The sequence below is a fragment of the Entelurus aequoreus genome, linkage group LG04 (genome assembly GCF_033978785.1).
Source record: "Entelurus aequoreus isolate RoL-2023_Sb linkage group LG04, RoL_Eaeq_v1.1, whole genome shotgun sequence".
Classification (NCBI taxonomy): domain Eukaryota; kingdom Metazoa; phylum Chordata; class Actinopteri; order Syngnathiformes; family Syngnathidae; genus Entelurus; species Entelurus aequoreus.
Window position 1 is genome coordinate 60131312 of NC_084734.1, and position 22372 is coordinate 60153683.

General features: G+C 38.3%; 1 protein-coding gene across 4 annotated transcripts in view; it reads right to left on the minus strand.

The window, feature by feature from the left end:
• The window catches only part of LOC133648884 (mucin-2-like), a 121452-nt gene extending 99787 nt beyond the window's left edge, over positions 1–21665 (minus strand). For 2 of the 4 annotated variants that reach the window (XM_062045396.1, XM_062045394.1), the window contains exon 1: positions 21528–21632. Coding sequence is in view for 2 of the 4 variants with exons in the window: in XM_062045391.1 (XP_061901375.1) it covers positions 21528–21592 (65 nt within the window). In the remaining 2 variants the exon portion in view is untranslated. Of the gene's footprint in view, positions 1–21527 lie in introns of all 4 variants that reach the window. The other 2 variants (XM_062045391.1, XM_062045392.1) reach the window with 2 other exon arrangements.
• Positions 21666–22372: the final 707 nt, after the last annotated feature.

Consider the following 22372-nt stretch of genomic DNA (forward strand, 5'->3'; position numbering starts at 1 on the left):
TTTCGGGAAAACATCCGCACCGTAACACAACATAAACACAACAGAACAAATACCCAGAACCCCTTGCAGCACTAACTCTTCCGGGACGCTACAATATACACCCCCCCCCCCCCACCTCAACCCCGCCCACCTCAACCTCCTCATGCTCTCTCTGGGAGAGCATGTCCCTAATTCCAAGCTGCTGTTTTAAGGCATGTTAAAAAAATTAATGCACTTTTTGACTTCAATAATAAATATGGCAATGCCATGTTGGCATTTTTTTCCATAACTTAAGTTGATTGATTTTGGAAAACCTTGTTACATTGTTTAATGCATCCAGCGGGGCATCACATAAAAATTAGGCATAATAATGTGTTAATTCCACGACTGTATATATCGGTATTGGTTGGTATCGGAATCGGTAATTAAGAGTTGGACAATATCGGAATATCGGGTATTGGCAAAAAAGCCATTATCGGACATCTATAGTTAGCAATGTAATTTAAGATGTATTTTTATGAAAAATGCGTAACAAATAAAATCTACTATTATTTTTTATTATTTCTGGCGGGCGTTTTGATGTCCTACTGAACTCTGTTTAGCGGTCCTTGAGCCCACCGTAAAAACACCCCCGTCTCGTATTTCTCTGAGTATAGAACAATCACTCTGTACTAAGAGAGCACAGCTTGTGGCTTCAATGTGCACAATTGAATAGTCTAGCTGCTTAGACAGTAATGTGTTTGTATAAGTTAAGATTGGGGTAAGTCACTTCTTAATGGGGAAATACGGGTTAATGACTCTCATGTTAACATTTAAGCAAGCGAGTTGGCGTTTATCAAAAGTGCAAATCACGTTTTTTCGGTGAATGTGAATGTTGTCTATATGTGTTGGCTCTGCAAAGAGGTGGTGACTTGTCCAGGGTGTACCCCGCCTTTCGCCCAAATGCAGCTGGTATAGGCTCCAACCACCCCCGCAACCCCAAACGGGACAAGCGGTAGAAAATGGATGGATGGATGGATGGAACACTAACCATAGTGAGTTTTACCATGCCGTTTATCGTTACATCCCTAGTACAAATGTATTAGCTCCTTGCCTAGATAACTCGAAGACTCGAACGTCACTGAGTACATTTCCATGCACTAAATTATTCTGATTCATCAAATAATTTGGTTGCTTCTAATTTAACACCTAATGTAAAGTCACAGTTTAAATGCACTCTCATAAATGTGACTGTTGGCCATACGCTGTGTGCCTCTCGTACACTGTGGAGGGATTGTGGTCAATTCAGCTTGTTTATCTTTGTGGGAATGTAAATAGAAGAAGATAATGCTATACATGCTAATAAGAAGCATGGGCATTGTTAGGCCTATTAAAGAGGGCTGCTGAAACCCCACTAAAATACTCTTAAACCCCCCCTAAATAATTTGGTGTGAATATTTATTTATTTTTCACAAAAGTGCAGACACATTCTATATAAATATGCAGGAATATAAGTTTAAATAAGTATTGAAATAACCTGTCATTATTCACTATGATTAAAGATTAAAGTACCAATGATTGTCACACACACTAGATGTGGTGAAATTTGTCCTCTGCATTTGACCCATCCCCTTGGGGAGCAGTGGGCAGCAGCGGCGCCGCGCCCGGGAATCATTTTGGTGATTTAACCCCCAACTCAAACCTTGAATCATTTGGTTTCCCTCCACGTTAAAGTGTAAGGTGGAGACCAACGTTCCCTCTAAGGTGCACGCCTGCACAATTGCACACTACTTACGTGTCCTCCGCGTACGGAAAATCTATGCAGCGCACAAAATCCAAATTCAAAATCCAACCTAAATTCGAAACAAATAAACATGTAACAGTTTATTCTGTACCATTTTGCAATGCATTTCTGTGAGTGACAGGTGACAAGTGGTCACATCAGATAAAACAATGATGACCTCTACTGAGACGTTCTAAGGAAGAGATGTGGTCTGCATGTACAATCATTTTATTGAGCAAAACTGATTACTGTCAGCCATAACCACACCACAACATCATCAGCAACACGACTAGGCTATAGCAAAACTTGTCATTTTCTGCCATAATCATACCAAAATAAACAAACTAAATGTCATATTGACAGCAGCCGCTCCTTCATTTACACCAAACCAAACATACACTCTGCTCAGCCAGTGATGCGTTCACAGCCACAAAAACAGTCGGACAACTCCAACACCACACTTTAAGTGTACTGCCAGGTCGTTACATTGTGATGCAGCTCACACACACCCAATCAATGTCATCAACAGAAAGCGTAAGCGTGTAGGTGTGTGTCGCTGTATGGCACGTTTGCTTATAGCAGCAGAGTTAAAATATGCATGCTAACTCTTATTTTGGCAAAACAAATGGGTTATGTACACCCACACTCCCCAAACATTGCCATTTATTAAGAATGGCAATTTATGGATATTAACCATGAAATGCAGTTACTAGATTACATAAATGCTCATAAAAACTATGTGATGATATATTTTGCAGACAAAAAGTTGTACACTGTATCCCATCTGTGAAAGGGGTACATCTCTCAAATTCATCCGCAGGAGGACCACCACCCAGACATTTAGCATATAGCTCATGAAAAACAAGATTTTTCTATTTTCATAAGTGGGACAAATCATTTATATTAGAAAGTGGGGTGTTATGGTATTTTTTTATTTTTTTTTGTCATAAAAAAATACAATCATGTGTGCTTACGGACTGTATCCCTGCAGACTGTATTGATCTATATTGATATTAATAACAGAAAGAAACAACCCTTTTGTGTGAATGAGTGTGAATGAGTGTAAATGGGGGAGGGAGGTTTTTTGGGTTGGTGCACTAATTGTAAGTGTGTCTTGTGTTTTTTATGTTGATTTAATTAAAAAAATAATAATAATATATATATATATATATATATATATTTTTTTTTTAAATTTAATTTCTTTTGCGGCCGGTACTAATCGTTCCACGGACCGGTGCCGGGCCGTGGCCCGGTGGTTGGGGACCACTGTGCTATAGCACAAACGCATGCAGCTCTTAAAACCGATGAAAAGCGTGAATGCTCTTGAAGTATACACATGGCGATTTATCGACACTGGGAAATTTACCGACTTAAATTTCACTTATCGAATATTGGCCCAGGCCCGCTAATGCTTTCTTCCAGTTCCGGTTTAATCGTTTAGATTTCTACAGCGTTTGTTCTTAAAACCCAGTGACAACCTGAAAAGAAGGTTTATAGTTTAAAAATATTTTCTCATTTCAGCTTCTATAGCTCTGATTGTTATGCTTGTTCTTCTTCGTCTGTGAATAATGTAGTAAAGAGTGGTGTGTTGGTCCCCCATGGAGATTGGCAAACTGATAACTCACTAGTAATTACATGCCAGAGATAACTGGTCTCCAATTACACAATCTAGGTGTGTTAATCTGATTTTAAGAAAGACAAACAGATTAAGGTGGTTCCATGTGTTGCAGAAATCTTATTTTGAGCCGAATTATTCAAGAAATCAGACTAATTTAGTGCATGGACACGTACTGACTGACTCAAGAGTGCTTGTTGCATATGTGTGAGTTCCTGCGCATGCAATATGTGATGGGTTACTTGAGTGGATTAGGTTCTCGATTCACTTTAGTTTAACACTTATAAGAACTTGTGTCAAGAAATCATACTGAGAGCTGTTCGTAATATATTACTGGTAGAACCTCCTATTGCAAACCCCTCTTATGCAAACTTTTCCAATTACAAACTACTGACCGAACAAAAATATGCTTAAACATTCTTCTTTCCGGACCACCAAATTTATGTGCTGTATGTCCTGAAGCATTTTTTTGTACAGGCTCAGTCAGCAGTGACAGAGGAGCTGTTATCATGGGCAGAAGAGGAGGCAGCAGATGGTATTGTGGCGTCCCGACGGTCTGATCTGAGGCTCCTTTTAAACTTTATTGCCGGCCTTAACATCAGAGGTGGGTAGAGTATCCAGAAATTGTACTCAAGCAAGAGTACTGTTACTTTAGAGATTTATTACTCAAGTAAAAGTAAGGAGTAGTCCCCCAAATATTTACTTGAGTAAAAGTAAAAAGTATGTTGTGAAAAAACTACTCAAGTACTGAGTAACTGATGAGTAACCTGTTCATTTAATGATGGCAACAAATAATGCACAAAAACATAAAAATAGCAGTGAGCAAATTCAGAGCAAGGAATATCTCTTAAGCAACTAAAACAATAATATATATTAAATAATAATACATTAACATAAAAAACATTTAGGCAAATTGAGCCACAATAACTTAACAGCACTATAGGCTTAGTAGGCAGAGATTACAAAGGAAAATAAAAAGTTAGCCTTTACGCAAACCATAAACTGATAGGTGTGGGCTGCACGGTGCACCTGGGAACACACTGTGCACTTCTGATTGGTGTTTCTATGCATGCGTGAGTGTGTGTGCGACTGTGCGTGTGAGTGTGTGTGTGTCTCTGTCTGTCTATGAGGCTGCAGTGCGTTAATAAATGTCCCCACACGAAGTACATTTGACAATGATTCATAGCAGGGAAGCTAACATCAGCCTACGGTGACAGCCAAAATATCTACTAACGTTACTTACCGCGATGTGCTTCCTCAAATTTGATGTTGAGTTCATGTAAGCTTAAGCTTGTTAATCATGTGACCGCCTGGCTCTGTTTGATTGGTGAAACGGAGTCAAACGTCACCAGCGACTGCATTTGATTGGTGAAACGGAGTCAAACGTTACCAGTGATAGTATTTGATTGGTGAAACGCAGGCATGCGATAGATCCTACTTTGAAGGTCTGTCTGACAAACCCAAACAAACAACGCGTGCATTAACAGATCGATAAAAATCAGTAACGAGTAGCGAGCTGAATGTAGATAAATGCAGCGAAGTAAAAGTAGCATTTCTTCTCTATAAATATACTCAAGTAAAACTAAAAGTATGTTGCTACTCTTAGAAGTACAATTTATCCCAAAAGTTACTCAAGTAGATGTGATGGAGTAAATGTACCGTGTTACTACCCACCTCTGCTTAACATGCAGTCCTTAGTTCAAACACCGTATGTAAAATACTTGCAAACATGCTTCTCCTGGCTAGAGCCACACAACATATCCTCATTATCCGCCACACACACTGCAAAGTGCGTTGACGAACATCGGAATGTGGTTATCATATTATCTCTTCATCAAAGATGTAGAAAACGTGGTTGTTGGGAGAACAATAGGAATTTGTGCTAAACTGCAGCAGTGACCAGTAGAGTTACAATAGGCTTGTAATGCAACTATTTCTAGTTAATACAGGTTGCAGAGAGAACGGTTTAGAAGAGAGACACATCACAAAAAAGTGAGCCAGACTAATGTGTGTAAGGATTGTACCTGCTGCTGTTTTCTGGATAGAGTTAAAGGGGCCCTATTATGCAAAAACAACTTTTTTTTACCTGTTAGTACCTGCTGATGTGTATTTTAGATCTGAAGAAGTCCCACAAATTTAAAAATCAAACCGTGGAGGCATTGCAGAAATATTTTTAAAACAATCTCGCCTTATTTCCTACTTTCTCCAAACAGTCCGTTTGGAATTTTGTTCAAGTGTGACGTTTTTCCCAAGTGTGATGTCAGCGGATTATCCATATATGATGTACCCTAACATCCTTCCGTGAGTCAGCCAAGTTAAATTTACGTAAAACTGGTTGTGCGACATCATGTCGTGACAACAAAATGCTCTGTTTGTTTTAACCAGCACAAGTTACTACACAAACATTCAGCCTCATCTGAAGTAAAATAAGTGCCTTACTTTTAACTTTTATGAATTGTGCAAATGTGCCTTCAACTTGGAAGAAGTGTTTCTTCGTGTGTGCAATGCACTTCAAGGACTCCTGCGCCAGGATAATGATGGATTTTCCAATAAACTACTTTTAATGGCGGGCTTGGTGACTACTATTTAGGGCAATGGAGGAGACAATGAAACGGTAAGTAATAACAGTAGGTCAGAAATGTGTGAATGATACGTTAGCAATGTTAGCTCGCGTTGTTGTGTAGCTGGCTTAGCCTTCTACTGTAAGAAAATAGCGTCACTGTCCTCCGGCAAAATAAAGAATGATTTTCCTAAAAAAATATTTTTAATTGGATCAAACACTGCCGTGTTTGGCCATGGATGAGAAAGTTATATAATCCGTTACTATGTTCGTGATTTAGCTTGTCGCTTAGGTTATAGCCTTTAGCCTCCATTGTTTACAAGTCAAAGCAGCTGTGCAGAGGAGTAATTTGCATTATACAGAATAGTAAAGCTTTTTATTGTCAATAGACACATGTATATGGCCAGGGTCTAGCATTCGAAAGTTACTGACTACAAGTTTAACCTTAACCAGCCAATAGTTCCCACCTGTACATCACCTGGGCTTTGTTCCTCTCTCTCGTCTGCCAGCATCGCCTTATTGCCGACAACATATCAGTATGAGGGGGCGTGGTGAGGAGTGGCTAATTTGCATCTAACAACTCCGCCTCTCAAAATGGCTTGAAAATAGGTCTGTAAAACAAAATCTATGCACATTTTCACCAACGAACCACCATTACATGTTATGTAGACCACAAGGAGGTGTTTTAAATGTAGGGAAAAAAATCATGACATATACCCCTTTAAAAGTGAACACGTTTTTTAAAGCTCTGGCCATCCACTTTTTAAAATTAAATTTCTAACAGACTAGAGCAGGGATCGGCAACCCAAAATGTTGAAAGAGCCATATTGGACCAAAAATACAAAAACAAATCTGTCTGGAGACGCAAAAAGTTAAAAGCCATATTACATACAGATAGTGTGTCATGACATATAAATTGAATTAAGATGACTTAAAGGAAACTAAATGAGCTCAAATATAGCTACAAATGAGGCATAATGATGCAATATGTACATATCGCTAGCCTAAATAGCATGTTAGCATCGATTAGCTTGCAGTCATGCAGTGACCAAATATGTCTGATTAGCACTCCACACAAGTCAATAACATCAACAAAACTGACCTTTGTGCATTCACGCACAACGTTAAAAGTTTGGTGGACAAAATGAGACAGAAAAAAAAAGTGGCGTAAAACACGTCCTAGAGAGTCGGAGAAAGTTATACATGTAAACAAAACTACGGTGAGTTCAAGGACCGCCAAAATTAGTAGGACAAAACGGTGCTCGCCAAATACTCGAATCAGTGAAGCATGTTTAATATAAACAGTGTGCTTTATAACAATTAGGGAGGTTTGTGTCATGTTTGTCCTCCTACAGAAACCATATTAAAACAAAAAATATACTTTTTTCCCCTCATCTTTTTCAATTTTTCATACATTTATGAAAAAGCTCCAGAGAGCCACTAGGGCGGCGCTAAAGAGCCGCATGCGGCTCTAGAGCCGCGGGTTGCCGACCCCTGGACTAGAGTGAATAAAAATAAGCTTTGTCTCAGTGTACAATTGTTGTACCACTCATTGTGTGCCTGCAGGGTCATCAATTGTGGGCTGGCTTATCGATCTCTTGTCAGCAGAGCAGTCAGCAAAGCAGTGCGCTGTTGTTAGCTAGTGTGCTAATTGCTACTTTGTGTGCCTTTTAAGTGTTTTTTTAGCATTTTTACAACATTTTGTAGTTTTGTTAGCTCAATATGAGTTCAAAGAAAGTAATGGGACAAGCTTTATTTGCAAAACTAAGCACTTTCTTCGAACACCAAGAAGACTAAATGAACAAGGTAAAGTGGATTTTATTTTTTATTCCTAATCATTGTAGCGACTTGACTGTTAAAGTTAAGGAGTTTTGGGATTTCAAACTGTAAGTGCACCACAGGGCTAGTGACAGTGCGTGCGCGTGTGGCGGCTGCATAGGAAGAGGGACAGTTCAGCTCGTAGTTAACTTCTTGCACTTCATTATGTCTCCCAAGGGTATTGGCAAGCTATTTTGGTGGCAGTGAGCAGTGTTTCTTAAAACAGGGGTTCCTAACCTTTGTGATATTAGGACCAAATTTTCCACTACAGAGGGGCCCAAGGCCCACTCAAACATTAACGCTGAATTAGTAATGTTATGCTTGATTTTAATCATACTCTATTATATCTAACCTACTTACAGTTTATAACCTTGTCAAATGGTATGAAAACATGTGTTAATCACAAAAAAACATTATTTATTTAACACAAACATTAGGCTTAAGTCAGGCTAATTAGAAAAATAAGTATTAACCAAATATACTGCATAAGAAGGGACTCTAACAATTGATGAAAAAAACATTTTCATACAATTATGTACTGGTAAGTTAATAATAAATAATAAGAAATAGGTTTCTTAACTGTCAATAAAATTGAAGTACAAATGAAAATACAGCTTCACAACTGTAGGCATAATTTTTGCACTTAACGTTGTTATTTATGAAGCCTGATTTATGATTTTTTTTCCACTTTTAAAAAACTTCCTTGTGGTAGTACGTACTTCCACAATGACTGGGTCTTCTCCCCGTCAGCCATGTTGTAGTTTTTACCACTTTCATTTGGAGTCTACTGACAGATCTAAGTTAGAACAATACGCTACTTTGTATTAAAATGACTACAGCAGAGGATGCATGTGCATGTACGAACCATTCTGCCCCAAAACAAAAGGATAAAGAAAAAGAAGGAACTTACTGACTACAATGTTAGACTACAATGGCAGACTGGCAAAATGCCCTTCAGGTAAATTTCTTCCATACATGGAGATATCTGCTAAGGCCACAGGGCTGACAAGCTCACAGTACACAGCAAATTCCAAACTACTCGTTTGGAAGAAGTATGAAGGAAGGCAAGATTTTTTAAATAATTCTCTTGGTAATGCCTCCACTGGTTTAATTTTAAATTTTTGGGACTTATGCAGATCCCAAATACGCAAAAGTAGGTACCATCAGGTAAGAAAAATTGGTTTTGCTTAACTTCTTCATGACTTTAGCTCTGGATTTCTTCTGTTTGCTAGAGATTGTCAGCACTGCCCATTAGTGGAAAGGTGTATTACAACTGAGTACTGCTGCGGGCCATACGGACCACAGCTGAGAAACACATATTTTTTGACGGCCCCCTTTGGGACACTCGCGGCTCAACAACGGCCCTATGGTTAAGAAACACTGGCTTACATACACACTATAATGCTAAACTTATTAAACATATTGATGTTATCATTTACATCAACATAAAATCAAGGATTGTGACAGGAAGACACAAACGTTAGTGATCATGCTAGGTTAGCCAATTTGCAAAAGTAAAATAAAATAATCCAATTCTCATGCCTGAAGCGGACTGACAAATAGTCGTATTTCAAGATCTGGAACGAAGCTGCCTTCTTTTTTTTAATTTTTTTTTTACAAAGCTGATGAGCACATGAATGTGACAATTTCATGTAGCTAGGGACAGGTCAGAGGTGGTATCATGAGGAAAAAACTATAAGCTGCCGCAATGGTCATAAAACAGGATTTAGGGACACATATTACTATTAGAATGTCATTAAAAATCAATTTTAATAAGGAGTTTTTAACTAACTAACTACAATCAAACACAGACATGATGATATTCTCAATTATCTCAACCTGACTGCTTTTTTTTGGAATGAAGTGATAAATGGTTTATACCTGTATAAGCACTTTTCTACCTTCAAGGTACTCAAAGCGCTTTGACACTATTTCCACATTCACACACTGAATGCAAGGCCCTAACCACGACCCATCAAGAGCAAGGGTGGAGTGTCTTTCCCAAAGACACAACGAACGTGACGAGGATGGCGGAAGCCGGGGATCGAACCAGGAACTCTCAGGTTGCTGAAACGGCCGCTCTACCAACCGAGGCACGCCGTCCCCAATAACAGCATTGTTGCAGCCTTGTTAGAATGCTACAAGGGAGGATTTCCTAGAACATCTCTTCTTTCTTTTTTATTGCACAGTTTCGCTCCAGATCTCTGTCCGTATGTTCATGTGAAGAAGAGAAAGAGGAGGAGTAGCTCTATGGCGCCCTGAATTCCACCTCACATCTGGAAGCCATCTTCTCTCTCTCGCTTTGTCAAACACTTGCTGACTTTCTGTGTAGCTCTGTGCTGAAATGTAAATAACCCCTGTAATCATACTCCTGCCCTCAGTTTGCAGCCCTGCATGCTGTGTGTATTGCTGTTTTTTTCATCACCAACATACAGTACATTCAAGCAGAGTTTTATGAGGCAAACTCTATTAAACGCCCTACGACCGTGTGTGTGTGTGTGTGTGTGTGTGTGTGTGTGTGTGTGTGTGTGTGTGTGTGTGTGTGTGTGTGTGTGTGTGGTTTGTTGGAACCTGCAATCTTCTCCATTATGCTTTCTTGGGATTGTTCATTGAGCAAACACTAATACAGTTGTGCTCATAAGTTTACATACCCTGGGAGAATTTATGATTTCTTGGCCATTCTTCAGAGAATATGAATGATAACACAAAAACCTTTCTTCCACTCATGCTTAATGGTTGCGTGAAGCTATTTTTTGGCAAACAACTGTGTCTACTCTTTTTAAATCAAAATGACAAAAGAAAGTACCCAAATGACCCTGATCAAAAGTTTACATACCCCAGTGACTTTGATCTGATAACATGCACAAAAGTTGACACACACATGTTTGAATAGCTAATCAAGGTTCCAATCCTCACCTGTGACCTGTTTGTTTGTAATTAATGTGTGTGTATAAAAGGTCAGTGAGTTTCTGGGCTTCTGACAGACCATTGCATCTTTCATCCAGTGGATTCTGAGTCATGGGGAAGGCAAAAGAATTGTCAAAGGATCTGCGAGAAAAGGTAATTGAACTGCATAAAACAGGAAAGGGGTATAAAAAGATATCCAAAGAATTGAGAATGCCAATCAGCAGTGTTCAAACGCTGATTAAGAAGTGGAAAATGAGGGATTCAGGTAGACCAGCAAAGATTTCAGCCACAACTGCCAGGAAAATTGTTCAAGATGCAAAGAAAAATAACTTCAGCTGAAATACAGGACTCTCTGAAAAATTGTGGTGCGGCTGTTTCAAGATGCACAATAAGGAGGCATTTGAAGAAAAATGCGCTGCATTGTCGAGTGGCCAAAAAGTTCAATTTTGGTCTCATCACTCCAAATTACTTTGTTCCAGAAGTTTTGAAGCTTGTCTCTGTGCTGTTTGGCGTAATGTAAGCGGGATACTTTGTGACATTTGCGCAGAAATGGCTTTCTTCTGGCCATTTGACCATGCAGCCCATTTTTCTTCAAGTGCCTCCTTATTGTGCATCTTGAAACAGCCAGACCACAATTTTTCAGAGAGTCCTGTATTCCAGCTGAAGTTATATGTGGATTTTTCTTTGCATCTCGAACAATTTTCCTGGCAGTTGTGGCTGAAATCTTTGCTGGTCTACCTGAATCCCTCATTTTCCACTTCTTAATCAGCGTTTGAACACTGCTGATTGGCATTCTCAATTCTTTGGATATGTTTTTATACCCCTTTCCTGTTTTATGCAGTTCAATTACCTTTTCTCGCAGATCCTTTGACAATTATTTTGCCTTCCCCATGACTCAGAATCCAGAAACATGTGTGCAGCACTGGATGAAAGATGCAATGGTCTGTCAGAAGCCCAGAAACTCACTGACCTTTTATACACACACATTAATTACAAACAAACATGTCACAGGTGAGGATTGGAACCTTGATTAGCCATTCAAACCTATTTGTGTCAACTTTTGTGCATGTTATCAGGTCAAAGTCACTGGGGTATGTAAACTTTTGATTTAAAAAGAGTAGACACAGTTGTTTGCCAATAAATATCTTCACACAACCATTAAGCATGAGTGGAAGAAAGGTTTTTGTGTTATCATTCATATTCTCTGAAGAATGGCCAAGAAATCATACATTCTCCCAGGGTAAGCACGGCTGTATTTGTAGCATATTGCAAACATATTTTCCCTTTAAAGGGTTTTGTACCATATGGAGAACCATAAATAAAACTGACTTGGCACAACCTTAACATTCCTAGGTTTGAGTTCCAGATCCAAAAGGGTTGCATGGTTAGATTTAGAAGTTCAGGGATGTAGTCACTTGTAAGCAACCGGTTTCACTGCTAACCTAACCTTAAGAGCTAAAAGTATATGTCCGAACTGACTGACTGTCACCTACAACCTTCTTTAAAGGGAACCTATGATGAATTTTGTCTTTTCTGACTTACAAATGTTGCATACTCGTGTTAAACAATGCTAAAGCATATAATCATGAGGCTCATGCATCTTGTCGTGAGCTTGCACGCCGTTTTGGATGCCTCTTTTGCAGCCTGGCTATGTTGTGACGTCAAAGCGAGGTGGACAAACTTATTTGGACAATAAGTAAAGCTTTCATTCAGAGGGGGAAGGGCTGCTTCAAGCTATGATGAAAACATAAAATTACACAGACATGCGACATGCAGTGACATAAATGCTGCTGAAAAAGCAGCAGATTTTTATGCAGCCCGAATCGATTGGAGAGTGTGCATGTGTACCAATGTTGTGACCAGGTGAATCTATTTGTTTATGAAGTTTATTTTCGACCATGTCTGGAAAGAAAATAGCGTGATGACTCTAATATATATATTTTCAAAAGACAAATGATGATACTTTTGGAGAGGGTGGGCGTGGCTTCATTACCAATCTGCAGGAGCAAACATCTTGCAGACAGACTGAAAAAAACAGGTTATAAAAGTGACTGTGGAGCAGAATTTATGCAAAATTTACACCAAAGCATTTCTAATACTTATTATCTAGACCACAAAAAGGTGTTTTGAATGTATAATGTTACATTCTGTTTATCTGCCATGTTGTTGTGGTTACTCATTCTGTTTATTTCTCCTCCACATGTTCAGACCATTGACTTCCGGCTGAAGGCGGTACCACTTTGCACACCTGTAAACATTTATCTTCATTTACTATAAATACATGACGATCACTCCTAGTGATCGAAGGTTCATGCTTGCCCAACCAATTACTTATACCTTCACTGTTGCTGCTCCCTGGTATGACAACTGCATTCCACTGCTTGCTTGTAACTAAATTGTCCATGGTACCGTCTAAGCGGGCTGGCTCCTGAAGCCTCATGTTTTGGGACTGTTTTATCTGAGCGTTTGCTCCTACGTTGCTGTGTATATGTTTTTCGTTCGTTGAGCATTAAAAGACTTCAAGATGCATTGTGCCTGGATCTTCCTTTTTTGCATACTGGAATCTTGAGAAAGACCAGAACATCCATCCATCCATCCATTTTCTACTGCTTGTCCCTCTAGAGGTTGAGGGGGGGCTAGAGCCTATCCCAGCTACACTCGGGCAGAAGGCAACTCATAACATGTAGATTAAAATAATCAAAGGTTCCCTTTAAAGTGCAAACTGAACTCAAGGCCCGCACTAAAACAGTTACAACATGTCAGGACTCTTATCAAATTTACAATAATGATGGAACCCTTCTTTGACATTTCAGCTTTCTTTTTTCTTTAATAAATGAAATCATGGTCAATTTAATTTGGGTCTTTTAACAATAATTTAAGAACAAAAGATAACTGCTGTTTACAAATGTGTGTTGAATAATTCAACATTTATAAGGTATAGTAAATGACTCCATTGGTAGTCCCATTGTTTGTAAATGCACCTTTGTCTTCAATTTACAGCACTGAGCCTGTATGAGTGGCTGCATCTCAATCAGCTTGCACATCTGGACACTGCAGGTTTTCCCCATTCCGCTTTGCAAAGCAGCTCAATCGGGCGTGAACAGCTCTTTTCAAGGCCAGCTCCAAATTCTCGATTGGATTGGAAATCTTCTGGGCTTTGACTTGCTCACTTAAGAACATTTACCTTGTTGTCTTTGAACCAGTTCTGAGTAGCTTTAGCTGTATACGCTACTTTGGGTCATTCGTCTTGCTGGAAAATAAACATTCTCCCAAGTTGAAGTTCTCTTGCTTGTTGAAATAGAGCCTCCTGCAGAATTTGCCCATATTTTTTTTGCGTTCATGTTCCTCTACCTTTACAAGATTTCTAGGGCCTGCAGCCATCTTCATGCTTCATGGTGAATTTTTGCAGTGTTTGGTGTTTGCTAAACATAGTGTCTAGAGTAGACTCTAGACCAGGAATATTCAACTAAATGGTTTAGGGGGCCCACATTATCAGGAAAATAGGGACATTCACTCTTAGTCATAATTTGTATATTACAGGAAAACCACCGTCCTCTACAGTAGACATTTGATTTGTTCCTATATGTTTTGTCAGAGTTACAGAATCTACTACAAAAATGTGAGTCTCTCAAGTTTTTGGAACTGAATTTATGGGCACTAGCTGAATAGCCCAAACGATGAAAAAGAGAGAACCTAAAATGGAACTTTGAGGAACATTACTGGTATAACGATAGAAGTTGAACAAATGACTGCATCTGAAGTAAACAAGGTACAGCAACACCTTAGTTACTAGGGGTGTGGGAAAAAATCGATTCGAATTCGAATCTCAATTCTCACTTTGTGCGATTCAGAATCGATTCTCATTTTTAAAAAAATCGATTTTTATTTTTGAATTTATTTATTTAAAAAATTTTTTTGTTTTTTTTTAAATTAATCAATCCAACAAAACAATACACAGCAATACCATAACAATGCAATCCAATTTCAAAACCAAACCTGACCCAGCAACACTCAGAACTGCAATAAACAGAGCAATTGAGAGGAGACACAAACACGACAAAGAACAAACCAAAAGTAGTGAAACAAAAATGAATATTATCAACAACAGTATCAATATTAGTTACAATTTCAACATAGCAGTGATTAAAAATCCCTCATTGACATTATCATTAGACATTTATAAAAATGAAAAAAATTTACAATATTTTCACAAAGATAAAATAAGTCATATTTTTGGTTCATTTAATAGTTAAAACAAATTTACATTATTGCAATCAGTTGATAAAACATTGTCCTTTACAATTATAAAAGCTTTTTACAAAAATCTACTACTCTGCTTGCATGTCAGCAGACTGGGGTAGATCCTGCTGAAATCCTATGTATTGAATGAATAGAGAATCGTTTGGAATCGGGAAAAAAATCGTTTTTGAATCGAGAATCGTGTTGAATTGAATTTTTTATTTATTTTGAATCGAATCGTGACCCCAAGAATCGATATTGAATCGAATCGTGGGACACCCAAAGATTCACAGCCCTATTAGTTACATAAATCACATTAAGAAAAAAATTGGAACCGCCAAAAAGGAGAGGACTTAAAGGGGTATCTTGAGGAACACCTTAGTTATGTATATCAAAGGTTTGGAACCCAGTGTTCTATGTTTGCTAGCAAGGTTAAAATGTCAATGCAAGGATCTGCCAATCAGTATGTGTTCATGCACTAAATTAAATTCTCAAATAGTTTGGCACTAAATAAGCATCCTAAAACCCATGGAAACACCTTAATCCAATCATGTTTGGTTTTTGAAAAGTTGGATTAATATATCTGGAATATGCGAATGGAAACCAGATCTCTCGAGTGGGTGTGTGCTGCTGCAGGGGACCCTTTTTATCGCGTATGCGCCAGCCTCAAAGCGCAGGATATGACCCAGAAGCAGATACCATTCAATAAAACAGACAACAACTGGAATGAAGAGGAGAATGTTTATTTGTTGTATTCCACACAACTGGCAAAATAGTCAAGAAAAATAGCAACCTTAATCTGGGAATTTACTTTATTTTCCTTTGGATTTAAAACTACTTCCATTAATCCACAGAGCCTGTGTCAATATTACAGAGGACATCATGTACTACAGTGCTAGGCTGGTGACTTGCAAGGAGCCACAGAGGCTAGTGTGATGTCATAGGTCAACCGGAAAAGCAATATAATAATAAGCGCCCCCCCAGTGTACGGATGGCTCACCGCGTATGATCAATAGTCGCATTAGAGAGTGTGCATGGACACTGGGACTTCACATGAAGGTGTGAAAATACTGAAAAAAAAATATATATATATATTTGAGAAAACAGACTAATTTAGTGCATGGAAACGTAGTGAATGTGTTTACAGTGATCCAAGTTTCTCTATACGTGTTTTTAGGAATTTGCTGCAATTCGGGGGACGGTATGGTGTCATTCCCAGGATGGATTTGGACTCCAGGCCACCAGTTGAATAGCCCTGGTCTAGACTGATGGCCAAAAGTCTCAATTTTGGTCTCATCACATCAACAAACCTTTGAGAAAATTCTTTTTTAGTGCATATGTTTGTCAAAAAAAGCCAAATTACTATGACCATGATTTCATATATGAAAGCAATGAAAGGCTGAAACATCCAGTATTTTTACTAGACATTGTAGCTTTGAGAGGGTGCCTGCCAAAAATATATCATTACAGTTTCAACATCAATACAAAAACCTCAAGGTTGGCAAAATTATGCAAATAATAGATTACGCAACATTGATGCCAAAGAGATATCATGCATGCAAGTAGGCCTAATTAATAATGACCCTGTGATTTATTTTAATTTAATTTTATATATCTGCTCCCAAAATATGTTCCATCAATGTACTGGTTGTAATAAAATCAATTCAAAGATAGAGCCAGTTGGCTCATCTTGCTCTGTCTGCAAGTTCCGCCATCAAATCCGATCCAATCCCATCGCCTATTATCCATCTGTCGATTTGGATAGTATTCCAATACCAGATATCGGTTTGCTTTAATATTATTATCATTATAGTTGATTTTATATGAGGCTATAATAAAGTCGTCTTCACTAGCAAGTATGACATGTACAAGTTAGGGATGTGCCAATCGATGGACCACTGATCAGTATCGGACGTTTTTTATGAAAAAGAATGTGATAGCCATTAGCCGATTAATGTATTTTAATGCCAATCACAATTACTTATCCCCTCTTATTTTTAGTTCTCCGTCTGACAAGCTAGCAACTAATTATGTGACTCTATAAACAGTGTGGAGCCACTTCTCCAGGATAATGATAATCCCCTCCATTACGACAAAAATACTGCATTTCTTACTACCTTAGTATCATTATCACCTATTATTATCACTGGAGGACATCACACAAAGGGAAAACCAGGAGCAGGCATGCTAATGGATAAAGTAACCTCTAAGCTGGCTTTAAACAACACCAAGAAATAAGTGCTTAGTAAAGTTTAAGAAGTGTAGATGAAACTATGTTACAGCAGAAAGTAAGCAGTTATTAACAGGAAATTAACAAATAGATTAATGAGAGTCTAGAGAGAGGATAATATAACATAGGCCCTGTTACACTGTACACCAAATCAGATTTGTTTGCCCTCAAGTGAGACAGAGCTGACATTTTTTTGCCAGTCTAAACGCTCCAAAGTGCTTCAAATCTGATCGTTTGGCATCAGACTCAGGCCACATCAGGAGGTAGTCCTGAATCTGATTGGAATCTCATCTTTTCAAATGTGACTTCAGTCTACACGCAATGCGACCTGAATGTGACTTTTTCGTCAGCTTTGGGCGAGCTACAACACTCGTAGGCACGGCAAAAGGCACAGTCGCCAGTGGAAGTGGATATTTCATCACAACATCCGGTTTCGATGACCAAAGTCTATTCAAGACGACCAAATTTTCGGTGCCTCACTTGTCAATAGTGCACAAATAATAGGCTATATGTAATATAAGAATATTTATTTTGATTCCGAAGAAATAGATTGTTGAAGGACCGTAATTGACACTGGCGTAATTCCTTACATGTGATTTGAAAAATAAAGCTCCCGTAGATCCACGCTGATGTCTGTGTCTCCTCTACTTAACAGCTATTAAAAGATTAGCACTCCAAAATATTTTACACTATATACATGCATTCATACATTATATTACATTAATTTATTTTCACGTAAATAACACAATTTTAAAAGTTGGGGTGACTTTTATTCTATTTTGTAGTAGTAGCGACTTCCTCTCGGTCAACTTCCTTTGTTTTCACTTTATCGCACTGCGTATTACAGTGACGTCGAGGCCACATTGGGGCCACATTAGGGCCTGTGGGCGTTTACACTGGAGTCTGATAAAAAAACACATTTTACTTGCAGTGTAAACAGTCAGCTAAAAAAAAAAATCTGATTTAAAAAAAAAAATCGGATTTGGGCCGCTTTGGCCTGCAGTGTAAACACAGTCAACATAATATAACTACAACTCTTTATGTGTCAGCGTTGTCCTAGTCAATACATAACATGTAAGAGTAGGTCGGATCCAACCATACATTGGTGGTGTCAACACCAAGGTTAGTGTCAGTATATGATCGATAGTAGCGAGATTAGGTCGATAGTTCTATTTACATCATTTTTGGGTGGTTCTAGTTAATGTTTACAAACTCGGGGACATTTTCAATGGATAGAAGAGGAATTTTAGATCAAAACCCAAAGGAGATCAAAAACAAAAGGAATTATATCAGTAGTAGTTCAGTTATTGTGTACTATTTACTGTTTTTTTGCTCAAACAATTGTAGGTAATGCAAGAGAATAAGGAGCCAGTTATATATACATACATACATATATACATGCACACACACACACACATATACACATACTATATACACAGACAAAAATAAACATATACACACATGTCACACACATACATACATACATTGATACATATAAACAATTATTGTTAATACATGTGATTGGTATTGGTAGATCTCAATCGTGAATGATCGGCATTGGAATCGGCAGCATAAAACCCTAACATCCCTAGTACATACAGTATGTATAGTATACATGTACTGTATGTAGTAATAGGCAACTTGGAGTTAAGTATACGTTAAAAGGTCAAAAAAGGAAGTGAGAAAAACTAGGAAAATCAATGTGTATGGTAGGTTTGTTGTCGCTTATCATTATCAAGGCGTCACATGATGCATTTTGTTCCAATTGGATTTTCTACAATCTGGAAATGAACTGAATGAGGAAGATGGATCAAGTTTCCACTCCTCTGCAAGTGATTCAAACCAGAGAGTGTGTAAGAACACCCTCAGATGGCTTGGTTTGGTGTTTGGTCTACACAACTAGTGACTATTTGCCTACTGTAAAAAATATGTCATCAGTGCATGGATGTTCCACAAAACAGAATAGATGTTTGATATAAACAACCCTTAGGTCATAAAAACAACAAATGCAATAAAACACTAACATTTGAGCGATTGGTAGTTATAATACTGTATATTGCCAGCTTGCTCATTCCAAAACACCTGATTTTTCCATACAAGTGACTTACTGGTGTTTGATTTCCCATAATGCAACCAATTTCATTGACTCTTTTTACAAGGAATATGCCCTCCAGGACCACAAAGCAATCATTGCAAATGATGAGTAAAATTCACTGGACAATAATAAATGCAGAACCATGAATCTGTGTTTATCTCTGCTTATTGTTGTTTTTAGAGGTTTTGCACAAGCAGGAGAGTATTTTTTTACATAACAATTACGTGCTAACAGTGCACTCCACCGAGGGACAATCAATGGTGAAAGAGCTCTTGCACGGTGACATGTACACCGTGTCACTGTGGGCTAAAACAAACATTGAATTGTCTACTGATGTATGATGAGCGATCACGACCGGACACTGTACATTACAGTACATCTCTGCACACACTCACATGGTTTGTCCAATGACCTAGTGACAGATGACCTGATCAGCCCTCTAATCAGGATGCCCGAGAGACACACACACACACACACACACACACACACACAAACACAGCAAACCTATCCGTCAGATTACCAGCTGATTACCAAACAGAAATAATCCAAAACCAAAATCACACAAACCATAAAACAGATGCAGCAGGAAAATGTCGCTTATTAAAAATGTTGCAATCACAAATGCAAAAGGAAAAAAAGCTACAAGGACCAAAAAAACCCCACACACAACCCCCCAAAACTGTTTTGGAGAGATGTTGCATGCTCACAAAACAAAAAGGAAGATGGCCAGGTTATACCGGGGACGTCAGATCTGAGGGATGTCCGTCTTAAAAGACATGAGCATGATGCTCAGAAGAAAGTTTTTGGAATAAAAAGATGTTAGTACATTTCGAATAATAACAAAATAGTACGGCCAACTTTTTTTCTGGGTCTTTAAAAAGGGGTATCCTTCAGGTCTGGCCCCCCTGGTAAACTTTGGTTTTGTGTTCTGTGAACCTGCAGCTATAGTGTTGCTGAGATAAGTCGATTTGGTTGTCTTAATCGAACATGAAAATTTCCGTAATTCCCAGACAACTTTTATCTTCACTTGAACCTTGCACTTTATTTAATGTTGTGGCTGATATATGGATCATCACAGGGCCAACACAGATAGACAGACAACGTTCACACTCACATTTACACACTAGGGCCAATTTAGCGTTAATTAATTATAATTAATTTATTAGACGATATATTGTGATGTATACCCTGTTATCGCTAGAAGCCGAAATATACATCGCAATATGGATTTTAATCCATATCACCCGTCCCTAATTTGAATGCCAAACAGGCTATTTAGACTCAGGCAGTTGGGTTATTTACTGTGCCATGCATGCATGTGGAGCGTGTGCAAAGTAACAAATTGACTTTTTCTACATTAGTCGTTAAAAAATACTTGGTAAGGGTGGCACTAATTGCAGCATTTCTCTCATGCAGTTGTTATTTTGTATGGCTTTGTGTTTGTTTTGGACATTTGCAGCATTTTTCTATTGCATTTCTCTTTGATCCTGTGATTTATGTGATTGCAACATTTTTGGGTTTTGGAGCATTTCTGTGTTTCTGCACACCTCAGTGGCCTTGTGGTTAGAGTGTCCGCCCTGAGATCGGTAGGTCGTGAGTTCAAACCCCGGCAGAGTCATACCAAAGACTACAAAAACGGGACCCATTACCTCCCTGCTTGGCCCTCAGCATCAAGGGTTGGAATTGGAGGGTTAAATCACCATAATGATTCCCGAGCCCAGCCACCACTACTGCTCACTGCTCCCCTCACCTCCCAGGGGGTGAACAAGGGGATGGGTCAAATGCAGAAGACAAATTTCACCACACCTAGTGTGTGTGACAATCATTGGTACTTTAACTTTAACTTAAAAAAAAGTGTGTATGCCCTCCTTACTGATTGCATAGTTTGTAATAACTCACATTAAATACTGCAATCAGGATCGAGACACAATGATAGCAGTGCCAGTGGATGATAATAAGTGTTTGTTTCTGATGATCCACCTGTTAATCAAACACTGGCATGTGACATATGATTCAAAAGAGAATAAACTAAATAAAATAACATCAGAATGATGCATGCATACGAAGTTTGGGTTGAATCACACGATTGTAAATAAATAAATGTTTCAAATATACATGGGATGTTGCAGAATGAAACTTGATCATAAAAAAAGTGTTTGTTGTTTTTTTTAAACTGGAGCCTCTCCACAGAAAATAAATCCTGACTAGAGTGGATGAACAAAGTCACAACTACAACAAAGCACACCTATCGATCACCAATCATCCCGTCATCAGCGTTCATAACAAGGCCAAATAAGTTGCTGGTAGCGCAGAAGGACTTACCGTGTGTCCTGGAGCTCAAACGGCCTCAGAGTGAAGTCATCTCTCAGGGACTGTAGGCAAGACATCAGCGGTGTTGGTGAACTAATGATTGGATTATTTGTCTCAGTCCTGCCCAGCGTCCTCCGCTCTCTCGCGGTGCATTCAATGGCCGCTCGGAAATATGTGGGGGAAAAGACACCGTTCTGTTAATGGCATACATTTGAACGAAGACTCTTTTGAATTTAAACAATATTATATGTTTAAGAATTGCAAGTATTGTATGACTAATATTTTGTAACTCTTAGAAATAAATTAACAAAATATTTCATCTTTACAGAGCAACACCTAAATGCATCGTGAATGCAACGTAAAACTCACTTTTTAGACATAAACAGATCCACAGTTCTTAATTTAAAAAAACACACTTAAGTTTAAATCAGCAAAAAATATATATATATTTTCTAGTAACTAAATGAACTTCACTTTTTAATGTAAATGAAAGGATCGAATGTGCTGCAGGGAGTTGAAATTATTGCGCAATAGATAACTGGGTTGAACCTTTATTTAGACATAACACTGCCATCTAGTGTTGGTCAAAGTAACACAGACCTTTGTACTTGGCTTTATTGGTTAAAGGTATGTTAAAATAAATAACACATATTGTGTAGGGCAAAATGTCAAAGTTAGCCAGATTTTGCGGTGGAATTGGGGATATCAAGATACTGCTGAATTTATTACTTTCATGTCATCTAACCATAACAGCTTAAGACTTGATTAACAATATAATACTAATACATGTTTTATTCTTAAAACCATGGATAAATATATCAAGTTGCTATTTTTGATGGGTTAGGATAAATGACTAT